We start from the raw sequence: 24432 nt of genomic DNA, 5'->3' as shown, positions 1-24432 counted from the left end.
GATATTAACAAACACGTTTGTTTACATATTAGGTCGTTATTACTTAGTGGTGAGAAACCTAGGAGAGGATGAAACAACTTAATGAATACGCCTTGATTAAAAATAGTTCTTTAGCTGACCTTTGGAAACAAATATCTTTTCTTCCTTCAAAATTAAGCAAGTTGATTAAACCGAACAGCACCATCTTAATAAAATTTAAAAAACTTCAAATCAAAATATGTAGAAATTTGATAGTTTTCAACGCATAATATAATGTAATCATTTTTTACTGTGAAAGAAATATTTCACTCTGTTTAACTGGTAAAAGGAATCTTTTATAATCTTAAGTTCTATCAACCGGTCATTGTGTAGTGAATACTATTTTGTCAATTTCATGTTGCCTATTGATCAAACTGTTAATTGGATGTAAGATTCGAATGTTCTTTAAAACACTATCACTGTATTATACACCGTTGCTGATGGCTCGAAGCCTCATACCTCTAGCTTTCTGAAAATTCTGATTCTTTTTATGACTTTCATTTGGTTTTAAATGCTTAAACGCTACAGTGATTTACATTTTTTTAATCACCAAGAAATACAAACACCCAAGATATTTGGATACATTAAAGTAATGATTTATTCTTGGTGTTTATTTTGATTAAAAATTTGGTATCAATACAATAAGCTACATAGTTATTCAGAATTATTTAAACTTTCCAGACACCATTAAGGAAAACATTAACTCGGTCTATAGACAGATGTCTTTAACTTATTAGTTTTCAAATATTGATATATATTTGTTTTCTGATGTGTTATTGTTACATTTCTTAACACTGATTTCATTAATTTGTTTATTATTTCATTTATCATACACCTGATTCAAAAATGAAATAATTCCGGTAATAACGAAATATACTATTTACGGACAATAGTTATGCGACGATGTTATGGTAGTGTTAAAGAAATATTCAGAATCTATATTACAATGAATATGCACTAGAAATTCGTTCTGATGTTATTAGAATGTTTTCTTTCTTAATGAACGTAATTTAACAATCCAACTATGATTTCGTTTAAAATACTTTGAATAATAATGGATAATACTATTTCTAGTCATTGAAACCCGAAACAAATAACTACCTGTAGATATTTGTGCACATTAAGTTCAAGTGAGTTTTCATAGCTTTTTATAAACTTAAATTTATTTACTAAGGAGGAACAATGTAATTGTAAAATCTCAGCGAATGAATTTGAAGTAAATCCAACGTTTCGCCTGTCAATCTGGTCCAAGCTTTGTGCCAGGCGAAACGTTGGATTTACTTCAAATTCATTCGCTGAGATTTACAAATAGATTGTTCCTCTTTAATGCCTCACATCAACTCGGCGCCCAAATACTGTGAAACTACTGAAGTTCATTTATTTTTTTAAGAAACCTTGAACTCATATGATTACATAATACTAGTTACGATTACTTATAGTCCGTTAAAAGTACTCATATATATGGAATTTATTGATTTATTTACCACTTTTAATAAATTTAATATTAATACAGAAAAACACTTTCTGATGATAATTCTCATTTGTGATTCTTTTAAGGTTCCAATAATATTACAATAAGTTGACTTTATATTTCCCTATTATTCTTTAATAAAGATACAATATTACAATCCTAAATTTAAAGCAATTAGTCCCTTTGATAAATTTTGATAATGTAATGAGAAGACGAAGATTATCAGAACTATGTGATATATTAGCGTAATACATTTCGAACAATCTGATCACACATATAGTTGTTAAGAGCATTTATATATAAAAATAAAAGGTCAACTAGACTGGAAACGGGGTAAGAGGAGATAAGGATAATGATGAGAGTAATAATAATAATGTGAACACAATTCGAAAACTAGTCACTCTGGATAATAAGTCAATATTACCAGGGTAGGTTTAAGGTAAGAACAAACTGTTTTTGAACACACAAAAGTGGTTTAAGTTTTCGTATGGCTAAGGCTTCAATAAACCTCAGTATACGCGCTTTTACACTTTTATACAACACCACAAAAAAGCCGAGTTTAGATCAATCTTATGACCTGTTTCAATTATATGTTTAGCAATAGAGGATGATGAATGTTTACCCTCTGCTTTTATTGGGTCACTTGATAGTTCTGATAATCTTCGTCTTCTCATTACACAATCCTAAATATTATTTAACCCAAAAATCTCTTATGTTTTAATAAAATTATACCATTTTGTAAAATACTACTAAAGTTTTCTTGAGATTTTTTGTCTATTTTTTTATTGTTTCTTCAAAAAAAATTGTTTTTAAGTGTTAACCTTCAGGAAAACTATAAAATTCTGAAATCAATTCCAAAATATAATTTTGTTCATACAACCATATTCTATTGTATTCTGTTTTAGAGATTACAATTTTAAATCATTTAATTATCTAAATAATCACTAAGGTTTCAATGATTTTCAATTTTAACATTATTGATCGTTTGTTTGAGAAAAAAAATGGAACATTTCATAACTCCTGTTTTATTGTTCTTTTTATTTATTTATTAATAATCAATAGTTCTATGATAATTAAAATAAGAGGAAAAATAAACTATTATAAATCAATTAGATTTCACCATCATCATCTAGAAATCAGAAATCATATAGAACACTTATAAATAATGTAATGAAAATCTAATAAGTTTAACCAAATATAGGACAATTTTTTTTGTAATGTTCCACTAAAGTACATATATTTATATTAGTAAATATCAAAGTTGGTAATCCATTATTATTATTATTATTATTATTATTATTCATATTTTCCACATGGCAACAAATTACAAATTATTCAAATAATTTTATTGTAATGTTTATTTGTTTATTATTTTTTTCATTTTCTAATTTATTTATTTCACGTGAACAATAACACATATTGTGTTAATTCTATTTATTCAAACAAGTTTATGTAGGATTATTTATCTGAATGAAAGTAGATTTATAATAGAAGACAATTATAAAATAAAATATATAAACAATTTATAATCCAAAATTTGTAAACCATTTTTTTTGTTTATAAAAAAAAACGAAGATTTATTTTCTTAAGGTAAATATGAAGATAATACAAAAGATAGTTTTGAACACCACTTCGAGTATGTGTAGATGTCTTTTCAGCTAATGAATCTAATATAATATATGCAAATATATTAGCATATATATAGGAAATGAGATTCATGTTTACAATTGGGACAGATTAGTCATATTCACTCTGATTATTGCTTCGAAAATTTGTATGATAGGATATATATATATATATATATATATATATATATATATATCAGAATGTGTGAAAATGCTAATAAGTACATTGTGCCTGGTAATTGTATGAATACAAATAATTAACAAGTGTTAGTATTTAATCAGTTTGTGAGAATAAATATGTTTTTAACAATAAGATGGTGGTTGGAAGTAGTCGACAGGAAACATTGGACCCGGGTTTCGTGCTACTTGGCACTTGTCAGCAAGGTGTACCTGTAATCTTGAGGGAACTGGTGCTCCCTGGTGGATTCGATTTCGTGTCACCCAGCTTCACAGTCTGCACTAATAAGGGCTAGACACGCATGACGTTGATCGCCACTCAGTGATCAATCAATTGTGATGTTTTTAACAGTTTTATTGAACTAAATTAACTGAAAGGAATCATGATAAAAATAAAAGGGCACTCATTTAGTTATTAATATGATTATAATTAAACATTAGGTTTTCTGTGAAAAGCCTTGGAGGTTTGTTGAACATTAAAGAAATAGAAGTACAAACTTAGTTTGTTTAATTTCAGTGTCAAATTATTCTTCCTAAACAATAAGTTAACAAGACTTAGCAATCAGAAATGGAAATTTAAGAAAAGAAATTCAAAGGAAAGTCCCGCTGTAAAAGCAGTTACTATCAAGATATATATATAATTCTATTTGCCAACATGAAATATAGTGTGATAATCAAGGAAATCCATTAATTAACATCATTTTGTTCAAAGTAAAAATATAATTTATAAGCGATTATTTGTTAAGCTCTAAGACTGCCAATACCTTACTATCATAAAAGCATATTTGAAGCAACCAAGTTGAATGAAAAACCAATTTGAACTTTGTTTAAAGTCTATGGCTAAAGAAATTCAGGGTAAACAAAATCATAACTCATTTGTGTGAGATGATTTTTGGTGAAACAAGATAAATGGATAAGCTCAAAAAAGAAAATGGAATAAAAGTAAAGGTATTCATAAAGTAACAATCAGTCACCTAATGTTGCATATATTTAAACATTAGAACAGTCTATCAACTATGAAGAATTAATATAGTTGAATAAACAGTTAACAGTGACTATCGGTATATTTCAGTTGAACTCAGTAAATAAAAGTTCAATTCACAATGTGGCAAAGTTTTTTTTCATGATAAACAAAAGGCGACATTATTATAATTACATGATTGAGAGTTAAAACTTTGAGTTAGTTGACTGGATTATACTCTGACTAAACCAATCATTCTTATCTAGATTAAACAAATTTCATCAAACAGAATTAAAACAGTTACTCGATATAATTGTCATCTACACATAAAAATAGTTGAGATAATAATGACTTAATTACTACATAGCAAGTGATTAATCATGAATTGAAATGAATCTCTCAAATCAACCTGTGATACTGCCTCTCTAACCATCATATCACTCGTAGGGACTTGGTTGCCAATCAGTCATCACTTTTTGTACACAACTTAAAATATTAATGGTTTATTAGAAAAATGTAACTGTTTCAACTTAATGACATAGATTTCGTTAATTATCATAATATCCATAGGTTTGTCTGTGCATTCTAGTCACTGAACTTAAATGTTTGTGTGGATACACGTTCATAGGGAGGAGTAATAGAACAATGCAATCAAGGGTTATGGAACATGTCCTTAGATGGCTTTAAATCAGTTAGTGTCAAATGTTCCTATCAACATCTGAATTAAAAAATCATACTTATCGATAGTGAAGCACATAAGTGAAACGGGGGACAGGATTGACATCATTACAGCTCTTAAAAAGTTGTATAAAAATTATCAAGGACAAATTCTTAGGTTCGTAGATGCCATGGTTATTTGTAAATTTAAACCTCCTTCATGTGTACAGAGATGATTTATTGTGGGATGCAGGTACATTCAACTGACTAGTTCCAAATAGGACTGCTAGCCACTATCATATTTTTCACAAATCTATGGTTAAAAAGTATCGTTTATTGTTGTCAAGATAACTTTAGACAAGTAAGACGTTATTGACGTTATTCGAATACAAATTTGCCAAAATACTTGAATCTACAGACTTTAATTATTAATTTAACGTACTGAAAATTAAAACAATGGATTTTTCTTCTGAAACCTTGGTCATAACTGACTAGACAATAAATAACATTTCGAACTAATTAAAACAGCAATAAAATATTTCCTTTTGATAAATAAACAGAAGAAAATATCAGTCCCAATGTCTTTAAACAGGTGTTTACAATCTATTTATTACAGTTAAAAAGCGCATTGTTTATTTTGCCTTTAAAAAAATCAACATAACTATGACTGATTCTCACAGTTTAGCTGGCAAACATTTTGAATGCAATAAGGATACATACTTACATATATTTAATAAGAAAAAAACCAATTAAGATAGTTTTGCTGAAGAAGGAGAAGTAACACTCAAAATGACTGTCAATGATACCAAAGCATAGAACGAATAATTCACAATATAAATGAAACAAAAGTAATACATCTATTGTTGATAAGGACATTATTAGGAATTTAATAATTAATGCATTTATTTGATGTATTTTGACCGTGAGCTTAATGTTTTAATTTAATTTCAAATGAATTAGATTATCCAGTTGATGAATTCCAGTTAGGACAAAACGCGCGTTCTGAATTCCACTGTTTGCCACATTCCATCTATTCTATGTTAATGTTCTGATTTTTTCAATAATATCTGACTATTAAACTATTGAAATAAATGCAAACATATAATGTATACGTTTAACAACTAGTGGTGTTTAATCAAAAACCCTAGAGAACGCGAAATTATCAAATACATCCTAATGAGCTATAAATTTTTGTTGTGATTTCCATATTCAAACAAAAACGGTTATAACTGAGAGGCATGAATTCTTCATTTTATTCTACAAAAAAAAACAGATTAAGAATGATCATTTATTCTCCCCCCCCCGAAAAAATCCGATTCAAGTGATAATGGAAACACCAATTCAAAGTTACGTTTTATGTTATCAGAAAATATCTTTTAAGATAATCGAATCACTATTGATTATAAATAATAATTCTCTTTATTCACAAATCGATAATTACAATTTACTGTACGAACAGATCCTTTATTTATTCAAAAAAGTTGTGTAACTATATGTTATTCACGTAGCTACCTCAGTTGCTCATTGTTTGTTCTCATGTCAACATTTTCTGGTTAAATAAGCCTATTACACATCTGTTAACTATTTCAAAACCAAGAATTAAACCTAGTTTCTAAAATGTTTGTATACTATTGTTCGATAAAACCATTCAATCATTACTATGATTCTTTTGTTATAAACTTATAAAATTTGAAAGTGGATTCGTTGCTTTTTTTCTTTTGTATAAAATACCATCTTCAATGTGACGTTTAATGTTGAATATACGTCATCATTTTTGTTTGACAAAAAACAAAAAAACATTTCCTAATTCTTGAAATGTACTTACCATTTTGCTTTTACTAATATATTTTTAAATATATCCTATAGTTATATTAAAGATTTAAATGGTTCTTGATAAAAGATAAAATAAACTAACTTATCTGTCAATTTGTATGTGAATCAAAGATTTAGAAATCTATCATTTTAACTCTCATATACACTCAGTTTCTTTATTTCTCTTTTTTTTACATTTTCTACAATTAATGTTTTACGGCGAGACTCTAATTTATAGACGAGCCAATCAGAGGCGTATTAGAGATTTCAAGTTTACGGAGCCAACTTCCGTGCTTAGAACCTCCGAACCTCTTTCTAACCTTGACAACTTTTTGAACAACGTATAAGAAGTGTATCCACTTTATTTCTTTGGTTTCGTATAACATCTTTTTACTCTATACTGACTGTTTGTTGATTGGCTAATATTTCTCAAGGTCGATTAAGACTCGTTCAAAGGTCGTCCATAAACTAGAGTCTCGCCATGTTTGACTTACCATAATTATTTTTAGACTGTTCAATTGTCAAATGATCTCTTCTTCTTTTTGTTTTTTTCAATTAAAAAAGAGATTAAACTAGTTCATAGTTTGTTTGAATTCCAGTAACAAAGTATATTAATTTATTTTTAACTTGATAAAATCACTATTTCAAAACGTCAATGCTGTATTTTGTGTTAAACTAAAAAAATCAACTGTCATTTATTATGTCTTTTATATCTTTTTTTTTATCTCTCTACATTCTTTTCCGAGTGAAGTCTTAGCAACATGACAAAAGAAAAAAATTGTTTCAGAATTGTTTTTATTGTGTTATACATTATCATTTTAAAAACTGGCAATTTAGTTTTTCTGTTGTCATCTTTCAGTTAATCTTCCCAATATAACCAATACTCCCAGATGGTGAATAATTATTTTGAAGTAGGTATTAAAAGAATTAAGATAAATGAAAAGAAAGCGTAAAAGTAAAATAGGCTAATATGGATAAAAATGAAGAGAATTTAGTAAAGAGGATATTCTTTACGATACAATTATTTATTCAAGTTGTACATTTGTTTTTATAGTTGTTTTTTAAATGTATAAGTTCATATAAAGACAGAAAAGATCACATCACAAAATGATTCAACATTTTGAAAATCAAATCAGGGTGCGTAATAATCAGGGGGTTGGAAACGAATTAGAGGGTGAAAATATTTTACAGATCAGAATTATGAAAGATAATTGTTCACTTGACAGATATGAAGAAAAATAAAAAATGCAAAGGTCATAATATCAGTGATAATCATGAATAATTGTTAAACAATAATAGTGATTGATTACGGTTTATAATCACAAAACAACAATAAAAACAAAAAAATACTAAAGAAGGGACCTAGGGCCAAGGAAGTATGAGAGGTTGGACATATTTTTTTTCACGCACAGTTCGGACATGAATTGGTGGATCGCCAACACTTTAGCAGTGCATAGGTTTTTGAGTCGGTCTTCCTTCAATCCAGTTCCTTTGATTGTATAGAATATTTCGAAAGGAAACTCCTTGGAAGTGACTTGTCCAGAATAGATTAGGTACTCCAGTATTGAAATAGTGATTGTTTTGCATTCTGCTTCTGTTCAGTGACACGATGGGTCATACCTACAAGCAACTAAAAAATATCAATAACTGAACATTTCTAAATTGTCTCACCACTTCGACAAACATATTTATAAGTAAAATATAAAAATCTTGAATATTTTCTCGATTAGCTGATATATATCTTTCTAAAAGTTATATGTGATGGGAACAAATTTGTGCAGAATATCTGTGAAACACTGAGGGTATCTCAGTAATTCACTAATAAACTTAGTGCTGCCATATAATATATAAGGATAGGTTTAAATAATTTCCTATTAATTATACAATAACGTGGTGATTAATGTCAGAAATAACTATCAGAAATAGTTGATATTTGTGAATTATAGGTGCTAGAGCCTAATAAACTGTACCTATATACTCTAGTTTAATCTGATCACTATTGTTTCTCCTTGTTATGTCTGTAGAATTTTTAACTGACTTGTGTTTGATAACAGAAACCAACCTTGCATCCGGCAATGCACAGTCAAAACACAAAGATTCGGGAAGTAAATCAAATTGGTACTTTAAAATACTACTCTTCGTATGATTTATTTCGTCAGATTAATATTTAGATTTGTGTAATTTAAACTTAATAATTAATATCAGTTAATTAATAACCTACTGCGTGAGTTCATCAAAATGTTTTACAATTAAGAATTCCTTGTCAAGATGTGACTAAATGTCACAGACGATTACAAAGAAATCGATTTTATGTGTCATTCGCACTATAGTCGACCAAGTCATTACTCTCCAAATCAGTTCCCAAACATAGCTGAAGTCCAACTATACCCCAGTGTATTTGTCATAACAAATAAGTCATCTTAGTCATAGATTTTACCAATAAATCGGGATTTTCGTAGAAAGAAACATTGGATTTACTTTGATCTAGTGCTTACTTCGCTCGGTATGAAATGTTACTGGTTAGATGAATCATGCTGGGGTACGATGGCAGTACTTAACTCCCATAACTGAGTTGTAATGAAGATTAGTAATAGAAAACTAGATCTATACGGGTAACTGCAGAGAATCGAAATCGCGGTTATTTTATGTTATTTGAATGTGGTAGGAAAAAGTAGTATTTGGCGTGTAAAATAGCTGAAACAATTATTCACGACAGTAAAGAATCCGTTGTTTTTTAAAGCGTGAATTCTAAAGGTCACGAAGTACGCAAAAGTGTACTGATAGAGACATACACAGTCCAAAACTTAAAAAAGGGAGTTCTTTTATGAGGCAAAGATTGATAGACACTAGGTCATTGACAAAGTTAATTTTTGACATCCAAGTGTACATGGAATGAGACATGCAGTGTGGTAAATTTTCGAACCAGGGTTAGCTACTTCCCTCTACTACTGTTGTAGTGGCTGGTGCTATGAGGAGCATATATAGACTATTCCAGCTTCTGCACATACTAATTTATTCACTCTTCTCAAGCTACATTTTCATCATGTCACTAATTCGCTTACTAACCATGACTGTTTTATATGATGGTGTGTGCACGTTTTGCTTACCCTTGTAGCGGTAAATAAATCCCCAAAATAAATAGCTCTGTAAGTTTTCGACATTGGATGCTGACCATATGCTTTAGTGGAATCATCTAGCTGAAGGCGCTCGGTCATGCATCCGCACCAGATCACGTGTGGTAACGCCGTGCTCAACATCAACCGCAATCGCTAGCCAGATTAGATCAGAGAGTTCCGATATTTTAGTTATCGCTAAATACACTCTTCCGATCTCTTCGACTCTGTCTTTTGATTTCTCTCGGGGGTACAAATTATATTAGGAGTTGCTGGTAAAAACGTTGTCAAACACTGAATACCAGTGTCATATTCACCCTATTCATCAAATGTTTGCGACCTATTTTTGTTTTACTATGAATATCGATTCACGCTTGGTAAACTGGAGTTGGCTCGCATGTTTACTCCGATTCGTTTCGTTTCTCTCCTCTTTGCTAACTTCACTGCTCTTCCCTGATTGTCCGTTCAGATCAACGACTGTATGAATGTACATATTTGAGATTCATTCTCGTATTCGACTTATTTAATTCAGTTACTCATCAACGCGATTTAAGTCAATGATTATATACGAGGGGAGCGGGGATGTATATATAAATAACAATCAATCATACGATTAACCTGGAGGCAGATAAATGGCCACAAAACTGTATAGGCAGTAATCATCTCCGTGAAAGATTAGCCTAAATTATACGCAATTTTCTAGATGAGGCTTTTATGATATATCATTAGTGGTTTTCTGAAATTACTTCGAAACCAATAATTCATGTATATGTCTTTCATAAGGTATATAACATATATTTGTAGAAGGTTTCGGAATATTATCGATGAGTCGAGAAGTATATGGTCCAGGTTACTGGCTGTTGTGAGGGATGTGATGTACCAAATAATAGTTTGGTGCGGATGCACGATTAAGGGTCTTCAGTTAGGATGTGTGTGGTGTTTGAATGGACTAATGATGTCTTTGTACTGGTTGAATGCTTGGTTTCGAATTCTAAATACAATACATTCGTTGGTGCCTGTGTCTTCTTAATTCAATTGCGTTAATCCTTGAATTCCTAATTCATACGACAATTAGTATACCATATTGGCGTCGCGATGGAGCCTGCAATGGAAAAGTTAGATATTCATTCAACTTCGGACGTTTTTGAAGATTACTTTGAAAGGTTCAAAATCTGGGCTATGACCAAGGAAGATGATGAGGATGTTAATATTGTGGCACACTTCCTCACATTCATTGGAAAAGAAGCATACAGCTTATTAAGAACTCTGGCTATGCCGGAAAAGCCCATTTCGCTTCCTTATACAGCTCTCAAGGAACTGCTGCTAGACTGTGTTCAGTATACAAGTTTCGAATGCGGTAAAGGAGGGAGATCTCGTAAAATGATTCATGAGGATATAAAAAATTCCACTACATTACGTCATTCCAACTCAGTTCATACTCAAGATTATGCAGACAATTCATTGAGGAGATGCAATGCATTTCACGAAGATGGGCACAAGTTTAGTCACTGTTTGTCCTGTGGCAAGTTCCACTCTTTGAATTTCGTAATTCTAAGAGCTTTAAATGTGATGATATTGGACATATTCAGTCAGTCTGTAATACTAATGTTCATCTGATTGCAACTAATATTAAGACTTGTAATTCTGATTCTACTGAGTCGAGTATTCATGATGATCATTTATCTTTATCAACGATTTCAAAAGACAGTGCAGAGTCGTATGGCAGTTCAGATTTAAATGAAATCCAGAATTCTTGTGAGACAACAGTTCCTAATCAACCGATTTATCAGAATTCTCATGTTATTGTACCAGGTATGACATTTCCTAATGATTCCAAATTTCTAATGAAATTAATTGCAATTCTGAGGAAAATATGTTAAATGTACCTAATCATGATCGAAAACCTGATGTGGTTTGGATAGATGCTGATTTTTCTAACGATCCTACGCTCTGCAATGACAGTCCTAATGAATTTCATAAGAATATTTCAGAAGAATCAAATCCTGATATCATATCATATATTACCTATCCTCATAATGCATTTGATCCTTGTGAAAAACCTGCTCAATGCGAAGCACGAGTACTAAGTGACCTCGAGTTTGATTACATTTCGGATGATTTCATATCAACTGCTGTTTACCCTTATCACAAAAACAGTTCTAATGTTTACTCTAAACAATGTGAGAAATATGTTTTAAATGAAGCCACATCATTCATAACTTGGAGATATAAAGATCCAACATTATTTCGTGGGGGAGGATAGTGTTGAAAAATCTATAGTTCGAATTCTAGATATTAATGATTTCATTACAAAACCGACATGCTGGTGGTATACAATTCCAGGTGAGTCTGTTCCGATTTCGTTTGTTAATTCCAATACTAATGAGCACTTTCTAGATACTACAAAGTTTTTATCTTATACAATGTCGGACAGACTCAGGATGAACTTAACAAGAAGACGTACAACCGATTACAAACACTTATACTTCTTTTTAAGCTGTGGCGGTTGTGGTGTTTGAATGGACTAATGATACCTTTGTACTGGTTGAATGCTTGGTTTCGAATTCTAAATACAATACATTCGTTGGTGCCTGTGTCTTCTTAATTCAATTGCGTTAATCCTGGAATTCCTAAGTCACACGACAATTAGAATACTATAATGTGTCTAGTAAAACAAATTAAGTTAACATCAGTATCGTAGACTAGCAGAACATGGCTACCAAGAATGTTTGCCTACGAAAAACCTGTCAGCTTTGAAGGTCTGGCTCGTCATATACCGAGATTCTCACAACACTACTCAGAGAAAGTGTGGTGCAGCGGTAAACAAATCCTAAAAACAAATAGCTTCGTAACGTAGCGACATTATTACTGAGCATTTAAATTTCTCGGAAGTTGTGATCAGGCAGAGGTGTTTAGTCAAGCTTTGTATGATATCACGTTCCAATGCCTCGTGCAAAACATCACCCACACAACCAACCAGTTTTGATATTATCAGTTACATCCTCCTCTCTGATCACGATTGACGTTTGGCTTAATTGGCTTTGGAACCATTTCATTTGTAGAGATCCAAACAATATACTGTCAAACTCTTCATATCTAATACCTCATAAGTTGTAAAACAAAGCCTAGAAATTTCTAGAAATTTAGATGATTTGACTGCCTAACTGTTCTGAATCTTATTCGGTGTTTATTAAATATTGCATCTGAGAAAAGCTCCCACATGGTATTCACATGAAGCTTGTTCAATAAGAACGGACGACCATGATACTTAAATAATAAGACAAACCCTTATCAGCTTATCTGACAACACTTTAGCCGTAAATAAACACCAAAACTAAATAGGTTTTGAAGTTTTATAAATTGTTGTTGACCTCATTCGTTGTACTGGACATACTTGACTGAGGGTTCTCGGTCATGCAACCGCATCTGATCACGAGTGGATATGTAGTGTCAGTCATTATTTTAAGCCCATATATCTTATATTCTAGTTTTCGGACATTCCATTTCATTCATTCTACTTGAGTCATATTTTGACCTTGTCAATTATTCACTTATCAGTCTTGATTGTTTTTATATATGAGCGTATATGTGTGTACACTTCATATCCCATGACTCATCACATGTTTGTAGTTTATTTTTGTCTGACTATAAATATTGAGTAACGCTCGACTAAAATGGAGTTGGCTTCCCAGCCATCTTCCATACGTGTCATTTTGCTTTGCTATGTTTCATTTGCTCCATGTACGAAATATATGTATTCTCAAGTCAATTCTCGTTATTCGACTTATTTAATTCCGTTATTGGATAACGCGATCTAAGTTGACGATGATTATATACGAGAATAGGTGATAGCAAACATTCGTACGATCTAAATGGAGTCAGATCAAACGGGCCACTAAAGATACACCGTACCACACGTCCCTTGCAACCGCTTGCCAGTGTAGCGGTAAATAAATACCCAAAATAAATAGCTCTGTAAGTTTTCGACATTGAATGCTGACCACAATAATTTTTATGGACTCACCTAGCTGAAGGCACTCGGTCATGCATCCGCACCAGATCACGAGTGAGAACGCCGTGCTCAACAACCCCTGCAATCGCTAGTCAGATTAGATCAGACGATCCTCGGTATATTGATAGCCCATCAAATATATCTTCGAACCTCCTCGCTTCTGTCTTTTGATTTCACCTGGTGGGTACGATCCATACTAGGTGTTACTAGTTAAAGCGTTGACAAACTTTGAATACCTGTGGCATCATCACCAGCTTAGACCAAACACTTCTCGACATCCAAATGCTCTCCAAGTATACATTCGGACCCATTTATTTGTCTTTTGATTTGACTGAGTTGGTATACTTCGTTTATAAATGTGTTCCGTGTAAAGACGTTGTCAAACTCTGAATATCTGTAACATCTTCGGCAAAGAACATGTAACTTTCACACTTCAAAAGAATGAAGTAGAAAATGATTACAGTGTATAACACTCCGCACATTCATTCATTCCACTAGCCCAGTTATACCCTTCAGCACGAATTGCAGTTAATTGGACATCCACTTAAGATAGCACGCGAATGAAGACACCCAAAAATTCGTTCAAAATTTTTCGTGGTTACAAACTGTAAATGGTGGAGGCCTGAATGTTACAAAAGACAACTCGACATTTATTTTATTCCGGTAATTATTCAGGCAAATTGCTCTGGTTGTCACCAACTAGTTATTCTTCACCTTACCAATCGATATTTTGCCCTTAAGATTTGAGAAGGACAAAAATTAAACACATCGCCCCGTAACCACTAACCTTTTTATACATCTAGACTTAGATTCTCAGTGAAGAGTTTGAGATTTCTGCTAAGTAAAGTCTTTAGTCTCAGCATGAATACAACAAGGTGTTGCTAGTATCTTATATTTTCCACTTTCATCTACTATCAAGAAATAGACATAGGTGAGAGATTAATGTTTACGTATGTTGAAAGCATGAGAGCCTCGATGACAACCTTCATCACAAAGAATTTACCTGCTCTGAACATTTTGAGCATGTGGGCACAAGACTACTTGGTTCAACTTTGTTTATACAAGTGGGAAAAAGCCTTCTGTTTCTGAAATTATTGAAAAGTGTGTATGTTTTTCAACATTGAACCTATTTTGCAGCGAAAATACGGTGTGCAGGCTACATGGTTTCGGGGCGGGTTCTGGGGGTTTTTATGTTTAGTGTTGGGTTTTTGTGTGGATATTATTTTCATATTCTTCACCTAAAGTACCTTCGTAAAAAGCAAAACTTCTTTCAAAACCGTCTCAAAGACGTTGAAAACAAACTCAAGAATTACTAAGTATCCAACCTTTCAACTATAGCTTAAAACAATTGACTATTACTCATCTGCTGATGTCCTCTCAAGTTAAGGAAGATTTATATGGTGTATCATGGTCTAATCCAGCATGGAGTCACTTCCTTTGTTCAGCAAACGTTCTCGACTATTTTTGTGACCTTTCCAATCCCTTTTATGATAGGCAGTGTAATAATGAGGTTATTCGTATGCAAAGACTCCATCCTGAGCAACTGTTGTGCATGACAGGTGTTGAGTTTTATCTTCATCACGCTCAAGTAAGTCTTTTCAGTCCGAAGTTTTTTAAACTACAAACTCTTAATCAACAGCTTAGTCAATTCTTTACGTTTCGTCACCTATAACTCTAGCCCATCCAAGAACTTCCCACGTTAGGATTCCAGTTTACCTATCTAACAGCAAAGGTGTGGCTTAGCTTATCATCACACAACGCTCTATATGAGTGTTAAGGTGTGAAAATAAGTTTTAATATCTAACCTGTGAAGCGAAAGTGAAAACTAAGCATGATTAGTCTTTAGAGAGCTATCATAACATCTTTTGTTTTAAACCGAGAATCTCTGTTGCCTGTAGACCAGATCTTAAAAGCGGACTTGCTGGGTATCACAACCCAAGTTTCGTTTTAAGATGGTAGTTGGAGATATTCAACAGGGAACCCTGGACCCGGGTTTCGTGATACTTGGCACTCGTCAGCGAGGTGTACCTGTAATCTTGAGGGAACTGATGCCCCCCCCGACGGACTCGATCCCGTGTCATGCAGTCAGACGTTACCACTGGGCTATCCGGGCCACTACCAACCTCCTGCAGGACTGAGATGTAATCACAATTGCTTGATCACTGGGTGGTAATCAATGTCATGTATATTAAGTCCTTAGTGCAGATCGAATGCTATCGACCAAGTTGCAATATGTCCACCAGTCTAGATGACTGAACATTGTGTTGAGATAAGATGGTAGTTGGAGGTCGATAGCATTCGATCTGATTAGTTTGTCCATAAACCAGTCTCACCCACAAAATAAATGTGACTGAATACTTAGTTTAAAAATGTATATATAGTTAGTCAGCTCCGTAACCCTTAAAATTGGTAACTAATTTGTAAAATCGAATAGTCACACAAGCTCTGTGTCTTGTTGCTCTAAGTTTTGGTTGTTCTCACTACATATGTGGGGCTGTCACTTAGCCATCCAAGCTTTGAATTCATCCATTGGATATTGGGTTCAGGTGTTGCCGTAGTGGAGTATTATACTAAACTTTCAAATTGCGCTTCAGCTTAGTACATCGACTTGCGCATAGGTCGCATCGCATTAATTATTTACAAACAAGTAGTCCCCTTTTTTTACATGTATTAGTAGAAGTGGGCTTATAATAAGCAGTGGTAAAACCAGCATATAGCACTAACTGAGGCCTTTAACTATGGGTGTTATCCATATGGAAGAATTCGAACTTCCTGGTTAAGGTTAGCGAAACGACTGAAATGTGTTTCAGAACTTAAAATTACCAGTCATGGGTGCATTCTTCTTAACCTTACTACACATTATAGATATTTTATCATTCTACAGTCGGCTCAGTCACAACGTCAAGTTCGGTCTGGACATCCAATAAATTTATTTTGCTTTCTAAGCATATACGAATCATTCTAATGCCTGTCTGTCCTTGTGTATTGAATTAATACCAGTTCCTTATGTGCCTTTCCCGTGAATTATGTTAACTTTTATCATTCAGTCACACGCAACGTAGAAACTGACACGTGTATGCATCAGTTCGAGTCGCCGCATCGCATTAACACAGAAAGATAAAATTATCAAGAGTAATGCTAAAGTAGTAGCAGTAGTAACCGTATCAGTGGTATTATAAGAGATTTCACACCAATGATATAATTCGAAAACAAACTATCCACAGAATAAAGAGTTAGAGTTAACTTTAAAACGTAAAACTTAAGGAAACACAAAAAGTAGACACATCTGAGCCATTGCCACTTATTTTGAATCATGTCACCAATAATCGGAAAAGATAATGCCGTTGACTCTAAACAGGTGGTCTGCACCTAACTAGACGGCTCAATCCAACCGTTAATGGATTCATGGATGGATGTCACGTTTTTGGTTTAGTTGATCCACTTTTTCCTTTAGCCTCCTACAACAGTAAACAACTGTTTAGGTATTTGGTGGTTTGACATACGTAATGTATGTCCCAACAACTTCATTTTATTAAGGCTCATTACGTCACCAACCAGTTTGCTATCTTTACCTAGTACCCTTAATCTAAACTCAACTATGCCCACTCGGTGGTCTCAAAATGAGCGAGCGGTACTACAAAGGCATCTATGATTGAACATGCCCCGACCACCTTGATTGATGAAGATTTACTACGTCGTCAATCGATTTACCATCCTTACTCAGTACCCTATTCCTAACCCAGGCAGTGCTTCGAAGAAAACTGTGATCGAATAACAGTAACCTACGAATATTCTCTATTCCTAATGGCCATGTGTCACATCCATAAATTAGAACGGAGCGAACTGCTGTGTAGTAAACGCGTCCTTTGATTGAAATATGGATATCTCACCTACACCACAAGTAACGCAAGTTGGCAAAAGCCGATTGGGCCTTCTGAACCCGTGTAGAGATTTCGTCAGACATCAGGACTGATGAGGATCCCAAGGTGAATAGAGTGGTTGATACTCTCTACTACTTAATTCTCCATCACTAACTCAGGCGCTGACGCAAGCCCATCCTAAAGAAACATTTTGCAATTACAATGTGAGAATCCCATCCCAAACATGTTTGCATTGTTGCATAAAGTGGTCAGAAGATTGCATTTGTCAGCGTCCTCACCAAACAGATTTATGACATTTGAGTATTCTAAGCAAACAAGTGAATCTTCTGGTAGAAGATCAACCGCTGAAAGGTTAGAAGAGGAAAGTGTTATCTCTAAAAGCATGTCTATAACAAAGTCAAATGAAAATGGGGAAAGCGGACAACGCTGACAAGTACCAATTGAAGCAATTAATTCCGATGACAGTTCGCAATATGCTTTATATCAACCAATGCTTTTTCAGTAAAAAGCTTTTAGTTGCTCGATATCTGATCTATACATCCACGTCCATGCATGAAATACACCTGGTTTTCTTGGGTTTGCTCTTTACAAACTCTGGTTTGGCGTCGAATTATCAATGAGGCTAATATTTTAGATATCATATTAGTATGTGATTGTCACAAGAATATTTTTGTCCTTTTCATAAATTTGAGCAATCATGACCTGTCAGACTGGATTTCTTCCAAATTCTAGTTAAGACTTAAACATACAAACTCAAGTGGAGGTGAGCGTGCTGTAAAGTGTGATCGATAAACGAACTCACCAATGATAAAGTGAAACACCCACCACCACACCTTGTATGACTATGTCTTTCTTATTCACCAATCACAATTTTTATGTTCATTATAAAACAATATTCGCCTTGTTGACTCATTTTCCCTGTCCTCTAGTTACTGTTCGGTATGTTATTTATGTCTTCGTTCTCCCTTGTTTTAATAGAATGTACTGCTTATTTTGTACACTAACGGTGTTAATTTATGTCTTAGAAACAGATAAAGTTTATCAAGCCAAATAGCTTACTTGTTCTGACTTTGGCTAAACCAAGACTCTGTGCTCGACAGTCTAGAGAATAGCTTAGAGTTACACCTGTAGGAAATTGCTTCCTACACGTGCTATAGATCTATTGTCGAAAGATTTATTTAGTTTTGTAAATACACTTAGACGTCAATCATGTTATTATTTTCTATCGTAGACTGGATTCTGTGTAGCTCAAATGTTCAATTATATGCGCTAGTTGTGTCAAAATCTTTTTACTAGGAAAAGCAATGAAGCTTTTTCGAAAGATTTTGTATTAGAGAGTCTTATTAAATATCATTGGGTGCTTAATTAGAGTAGTGAATCTCGTCCGTAAAAAAGAAATTTTTTTATTTAAAAACCAAGATCTACGTTAGAAGAAATGAAAGTAAAAAGGATTATTAATTTTGTTTCATTTTTTATAGGAACCCATACTGTTCATAATACGAAAGCAGCAACGTTTATCTCCAACTCAAGTCACTCCATTGGCTTATTACTATGTGATTAATGGGACAGTACTTCAAGCGCCAGATCTTTCTACTCTCCTGAACTCTCGTTTGTTGACAGCGATTGTAGGGTTGAAGAAAGTAATCCAGGTATTATTTTGGTTTTGGCATCATTATTCTTATTCTCATGGTTTGAATTTCAATTTGGAAACATTGTCTGTTTTGTGTGTATAACATGTTAAATAGATCGTGAATTTGACAAAACTTCCAACAGAATAATCAGGTTTTCTTTAATGTTGTCAATGTTTAATTGTTTTTGTATTTCTACTGAAGCCTGCACTCGATAAGTTACAAGTAAATATCACAGCGTAAGATGTTTTCGTCTGTCACCCAACAATTCCTGTGATGTTGTTTAACAGCTTTTGCATAAAAGACTGTGGCATAATTATTGGTCCATTCTTCCATGTGGCTCTTTATTTGGTTGAAGATAGTTTTCGAGCCTTGTCTACATGGCCTCAGCGTCGTTCATGTGTATTCTAATATAGGGATTCACAAGGTACCGTTTGTGTACACGACAGGTGTATCCAAATCATGGTAAGGATTTAAAAGTCTTCTAATCATGTGTTCTCGTTGCCGTCACTTGAATCGATGTATTTCTTAATTATGGGTATTACAATTGATGCCACCCCATCTGAGTCATCTCTTCTTTTTTGACCTTCGGTTTAGTGCATGAACTTAGTTTCCAAAGAAACATGGTTTCGCATCTTGAAAAATCGAATTAAAAAGATTTATGTAATCTCATTATAGTAATCTTACTTGAGAGAAAAATCTGATTTGAAAAATACAAAAAGCTTTATACTGATATAATTCACTCATTAGTAATCATTAAACTTGTGCTTTTGTAGACATTAGGTCCTTGTGCTCGGTATCATCCTTCAGACGGTTCCTATTCATGGGATGACCCTAATGTTTTGCTTGGATATAATAAAGAACCAGATCAAGCTTATACAAAATCTCAGTCTACCTCAAATACTGAAAGAGATCTATATAAAAGTGCAAATTTATTTCAAGTTCAAAGAACAGATACCCTACTTGCTGATTGGATGAATCGTTTTCCTGTCCCATCGGCAAGTTTTATTCAAAATCTGGCCAACTCAGGACAAACATCATCTGTACCGACAGTTACTTCTGCAATTAACGCGAGTGGAGTCGTTTCTCTTACATCAGCTCAAACCGTAAGATATTTCCAAGAATCTATTCACACAACTAATGTAATCATTTAATCTGTATTTATTCACGTTATCAAAACCATTGAAGATTTAAGTCAGACTTTACTGAAAAATTATTAATAATCATAGTCTAAATCATGAAGTGATCTCAAAAAACCCACCATAACCAGAAACTACGGACAACTACTTTACTCTTTCGGTAGAAAGCAGAAACTTGGATTATAATTCTTGTTTGGTGATCACAATATTTCTAGTTTATTTTGTTTAATTTACACGCACTTTTACTAGTAAGCGCCGTAGATATTTACAGTTTTACATTCTTGATGTGTAACACACCATTCGTTTTTATTTGAAGTAAGCATAGCTAAAAGATCGACATAGACAAATAAAATCAAAAAATTGAAATTAGCTAGGGAAAATAAAACTTAAATTATCGGTTTGGAACGTAAACATACATACCGACACCCAACAGGTTTTTCGAAAAAAAATCATTGAAAGCAGTAAACAAACCGCTTGAAAGCTCTTTGACTCAATTAGTCGAACCAGAGCTCATTGCAAACTGTCATCGGAATTAATTGCTTCAATTGGTACTTGTCAGCGTTGTCCGCTTTCCCCATTTTCATTTGACTTTGTTATAGACATGCTTTTAGAGATAACACTTTCCTCTTCTAACCTTTCAGCGGTTGATCTTCTACCAGAAGATTCACTTGTTTGCTTAGAATACTCAAATGTCATAAATCTGTTTGGTGAGGACGCTGACAAATGCAATCTTCTGACCACTTTATGCAACAATGCAAACATGTTTGGGATGGGATTCTCACATTGTAATTGCAAAATGTTTCTTTAGGATGGGCTTGCGTCAGCGCCTGAGTTAGTGATGGAGAATTAAGTAGTAGAGAGTATCAACCACTCTATTCACCTTGGGATCCTCATCAGTCCTGATGTCTGACGAAATCTGTACACGGGTTCAGAAGGCCCAATCGGCTTTTGCCAACTTGCGTTACTTGTGGTGTAGGTGAGATATCCATATTTCAATCAAAGGACGCGTTTACTACACAGCAGTTCGCTCCGTTCTAATTTATGGATGTGACACATGGCCATTAGGAATAGAGAATATTCGTAGGTTACTGTTATTCGATCACAGTTTTCTTCGAAGCACTGCCTGGGTTAGGAATAGGGTACTGAGTAAAGATGGTAAATCGATTGACGACGTAGTAAATCTTCATCAATCGAGGTGGTCGGGGCATCTTACGCATGCCAAACCACCGTGTTCCTTGACGAGCGGTGTTTTTTGGTGTTGGAGTAGACTGGATCAGAGCTAGGGGTTGTCAAATCAAGAATGTCATCAGTCCATGAAGTCATTCGTAATAGGGCTGAAACATGTTAGTGGGTTTAGGCCAAATTTTCATATACTGCGTGATCATGGTAAAGAATTTTTAAAGGCTGAATGAAATGGTTCAATATTTTTTACAGTTGGGCTGGTAGATTCAGTGTTTTTTTTCTCCCAAATTTTGAGCTTCTAGATCCCATACTTTTTGCATCAGTCATTCAGATTTATTTAATCGTATCTTTGATATCCAGTCTTTTCTAATTGTGCCGGTCCTGATAATGCTTCTTCTGTTCTGGGACTTGCCATAACGGTGTTATCTCGCTGTGGTCTTGGCTTATGGTAACTTTCAGTGATGTATGTTTTGTGCTATGTTTTTTTATTTTGGTTGACTGAGCAATGATTGTGTTGTTTAACAGAATGAATATCCTTTCACTAAGTCAGGTCGATTAACAGTTACTTCATGACTTTTAGAATCACCCAATTCATGTCTTTTGGAAATATTCTGTTTTTTTACTTTTCCAGGCATCTTCTGGGAAAGAAGAAAATCTTCAGAACAACTGCAATTCTCCAGCTAAGTTACCTACACGGCTGCCTACATTACCCGGTGTTTCTGTTGTCCCAGGACCATCACCAAGCACTTCAACGCAGCCATCACTGCTTGTAGACCGAAAACCTCGTGTTTAGCATATTTTTAGTTTCTTCAATTGATACTGTTAAAAGCTGTACAAAAATATGGTTTGGTATAGCACCATTTTATATTTCGATAAGTTTATTTAGCGATCCAATCATGATGTACTCTGATGTCATTTTTACTTAGTAATGTATTTATAAAATTATTACTCTTTTTGTCTATGTAAATATAAATTTTTTCTACTAAAAATTCACTTTTATTCACGGCTTTCCCATAAATTGGAGCGTATGATTAACGTATGGACCATTTTGTTTTCGAACAATGATTTTCTTACGTTACGATAATGCAATGAGAAGAAAAAGTTTATCAGAATTATGTAGTACATTTGCGCAATGCATTCCGAACAATCTGATCACATATATACTTGTTAAGATATTTTTATATGAAAATTAAAAGGTCAACCAGATGGGTTAAAGGTAAGCCGTAACAAAGAAAAAAAATAATAAAGTACACAAAAACAATGTGATGACCACCTCTCTTACGTTACTAAAATTTCTGTCTTTAACAACTTGTTTAGCTTCATGAATAATAAAATTGTAAGTCTGTAATCATTTGCTAACATATTCATCTATCTACTTTTATTAGGTTTTAACATTCATTTACTCAGACTTGTGAAAGTTCTGATTTTTATTTGTGCTACTTATTTTTAGTAAGTAGTAAGACTGTAATAATTGTTTTTCCATATTACACAAAAATTCTTAACTGTCTTGTTGATACCCATAATTATGAATCAATCCCTATCTGTGACTACCCTCAATCATAATACTCTCAAACAGTAAATTCTGCGTAGTGAATTTACGTTTCTCAATCGTTTCGTTTAGTTTTGGTAGATATCGTTACATTTGGATCTTTTTTATGTTAACAATTTTTCACGCCTTATTTGAATTTATTTTCTATGATCATGATTTGATTTTGGTGTGTCGGGTGTTTTAAAGTAACGTCTTGCCAGTGGTTATAAGTTTTTCTCATCGGTGATTATTCCAATGCATATCTTGGTTTGATTTGCAGATTACAATCAGGACTTTACACAGTATATTACTAGTTGATGCATGCAAGAGTTGTGTTTACAAGAATATATATTGCATAATAATTGCGATGATCCTCTTAAATATATATCACTAAACTATCAGTTGCATCCTTCCTCAATTAATTTGCAGTTCGAATCCAACTTCAATTTGTTTTAAACATATGGACATCAATCGCTTTGAAAATTCACTATGGTGCGCTGTGAAACGATATTAATATTTCTATAACGAGATAAATGAGGGGTCGTTAATGTATCTTAGTAAGGTATTTGCTCAGTAGCCCCATATACTTACAGAAGTTAAACATGTTAGTCCAGCGAGTCGTAGTTTGGTCTTATTGTTTTCCAGTCTCACTAATTTGTTGGCAGAGTGGGGTTGTTGCTTAACCTGAACAACTACATCTCTTAGTGCTTTGGCCTACTTTATTTGACAAATATCCCCTCTTAAGGAATGTATCAACTGCTCTTGACATTTAATAGGTTGAAGAAAAACTGATAGGAACAAGCTATAATTCATTAATATGGTTCGATGATTAAAGATATCGTGAAATCTTTCAAACTAAGTGGCTTTGTCAAGATTTTATTTAAGGTAGTAAATTCGATCTGCAGTTTGGTTTTGTATAAAACTCAGATGAACTAAACAAAAACTAATGTTTGATTGGTCGTTAATTCGTAACTAACATAATATGTAATCGTTTGTGCTGGTATGGCCTTGTTTCTCAACTTACGATGTGATAACTAAGCTCAGTGACTTGACGTTATGGTACAATTTGTTATACAGCTGTTGGCAATAATCGCTTTCGTGCTTATTAATATTCATCACTATAGTATATTTAAAATGTTGATGTTCCCCATCAGATTCAATATTCAAGAACAAAGTGCACCAAGAAGTCGATCCACTTATTTTAATACTTGTATTTCAAATTGATCAC

General features: G+C 33.4%; 1 protein-coding gene across 2 annotated transcripts; it reads left to right on the top strand.

The window, feature by feature from the left end:
• Window positions 1-14974: 14974 nt before the first annotated feature.
• On the top strand, window positions 14975-22947 carry MED6_1 (Mediator of RNA polymerase II transcription subunit 6; the record flags this gene model as incomplete). Of its 2 annotated transcripts, XM_012938369.3 has the most annotated exons (4): window positions 14975-15434; window positions 19206-19376; window positions 20132-20461; window positions 22308-22469. In XM_012938369.3, the coding sequence occupies exons 1-4, from the start codon at window positions 15216-15218 to the stop codon at window positions 22467-22469; spliced, it is 882 nt and encodes a 293-aa protein (XP_012793823.1). In that variant the 5' UTR covers window positions 14975-15215. The 2 variants fall into 2 exon arrangements, with proteins under 2 accessions (XP_012793823.1, XP_051074576.1); XM_051209145.1 differs by having other exon boundaries at window positions 20132-22947.
• Window positions 22948-24432: the final 1485 nt, after the last annotated feature.

This window comes from Schistosoma haematobium, chromosome 1 (genome assembly GCF_000699445.3).
Source record: "Schistosoma haematobium chromosome 1, whole genome shotgun sequence".
NCBI classification, from domain to species: Eukaryota; Metazoa; Platyhelminthes; class Trematoda; order Strigeidida; family Schistosomatidae; genus Schistosoma; species Schistosoma haematobium.
The sequence above is the reverse complement of the archived record's forward strand: the minus strand, read 5'-3'. Positions and strand labels throughout refer to the sequence as shown.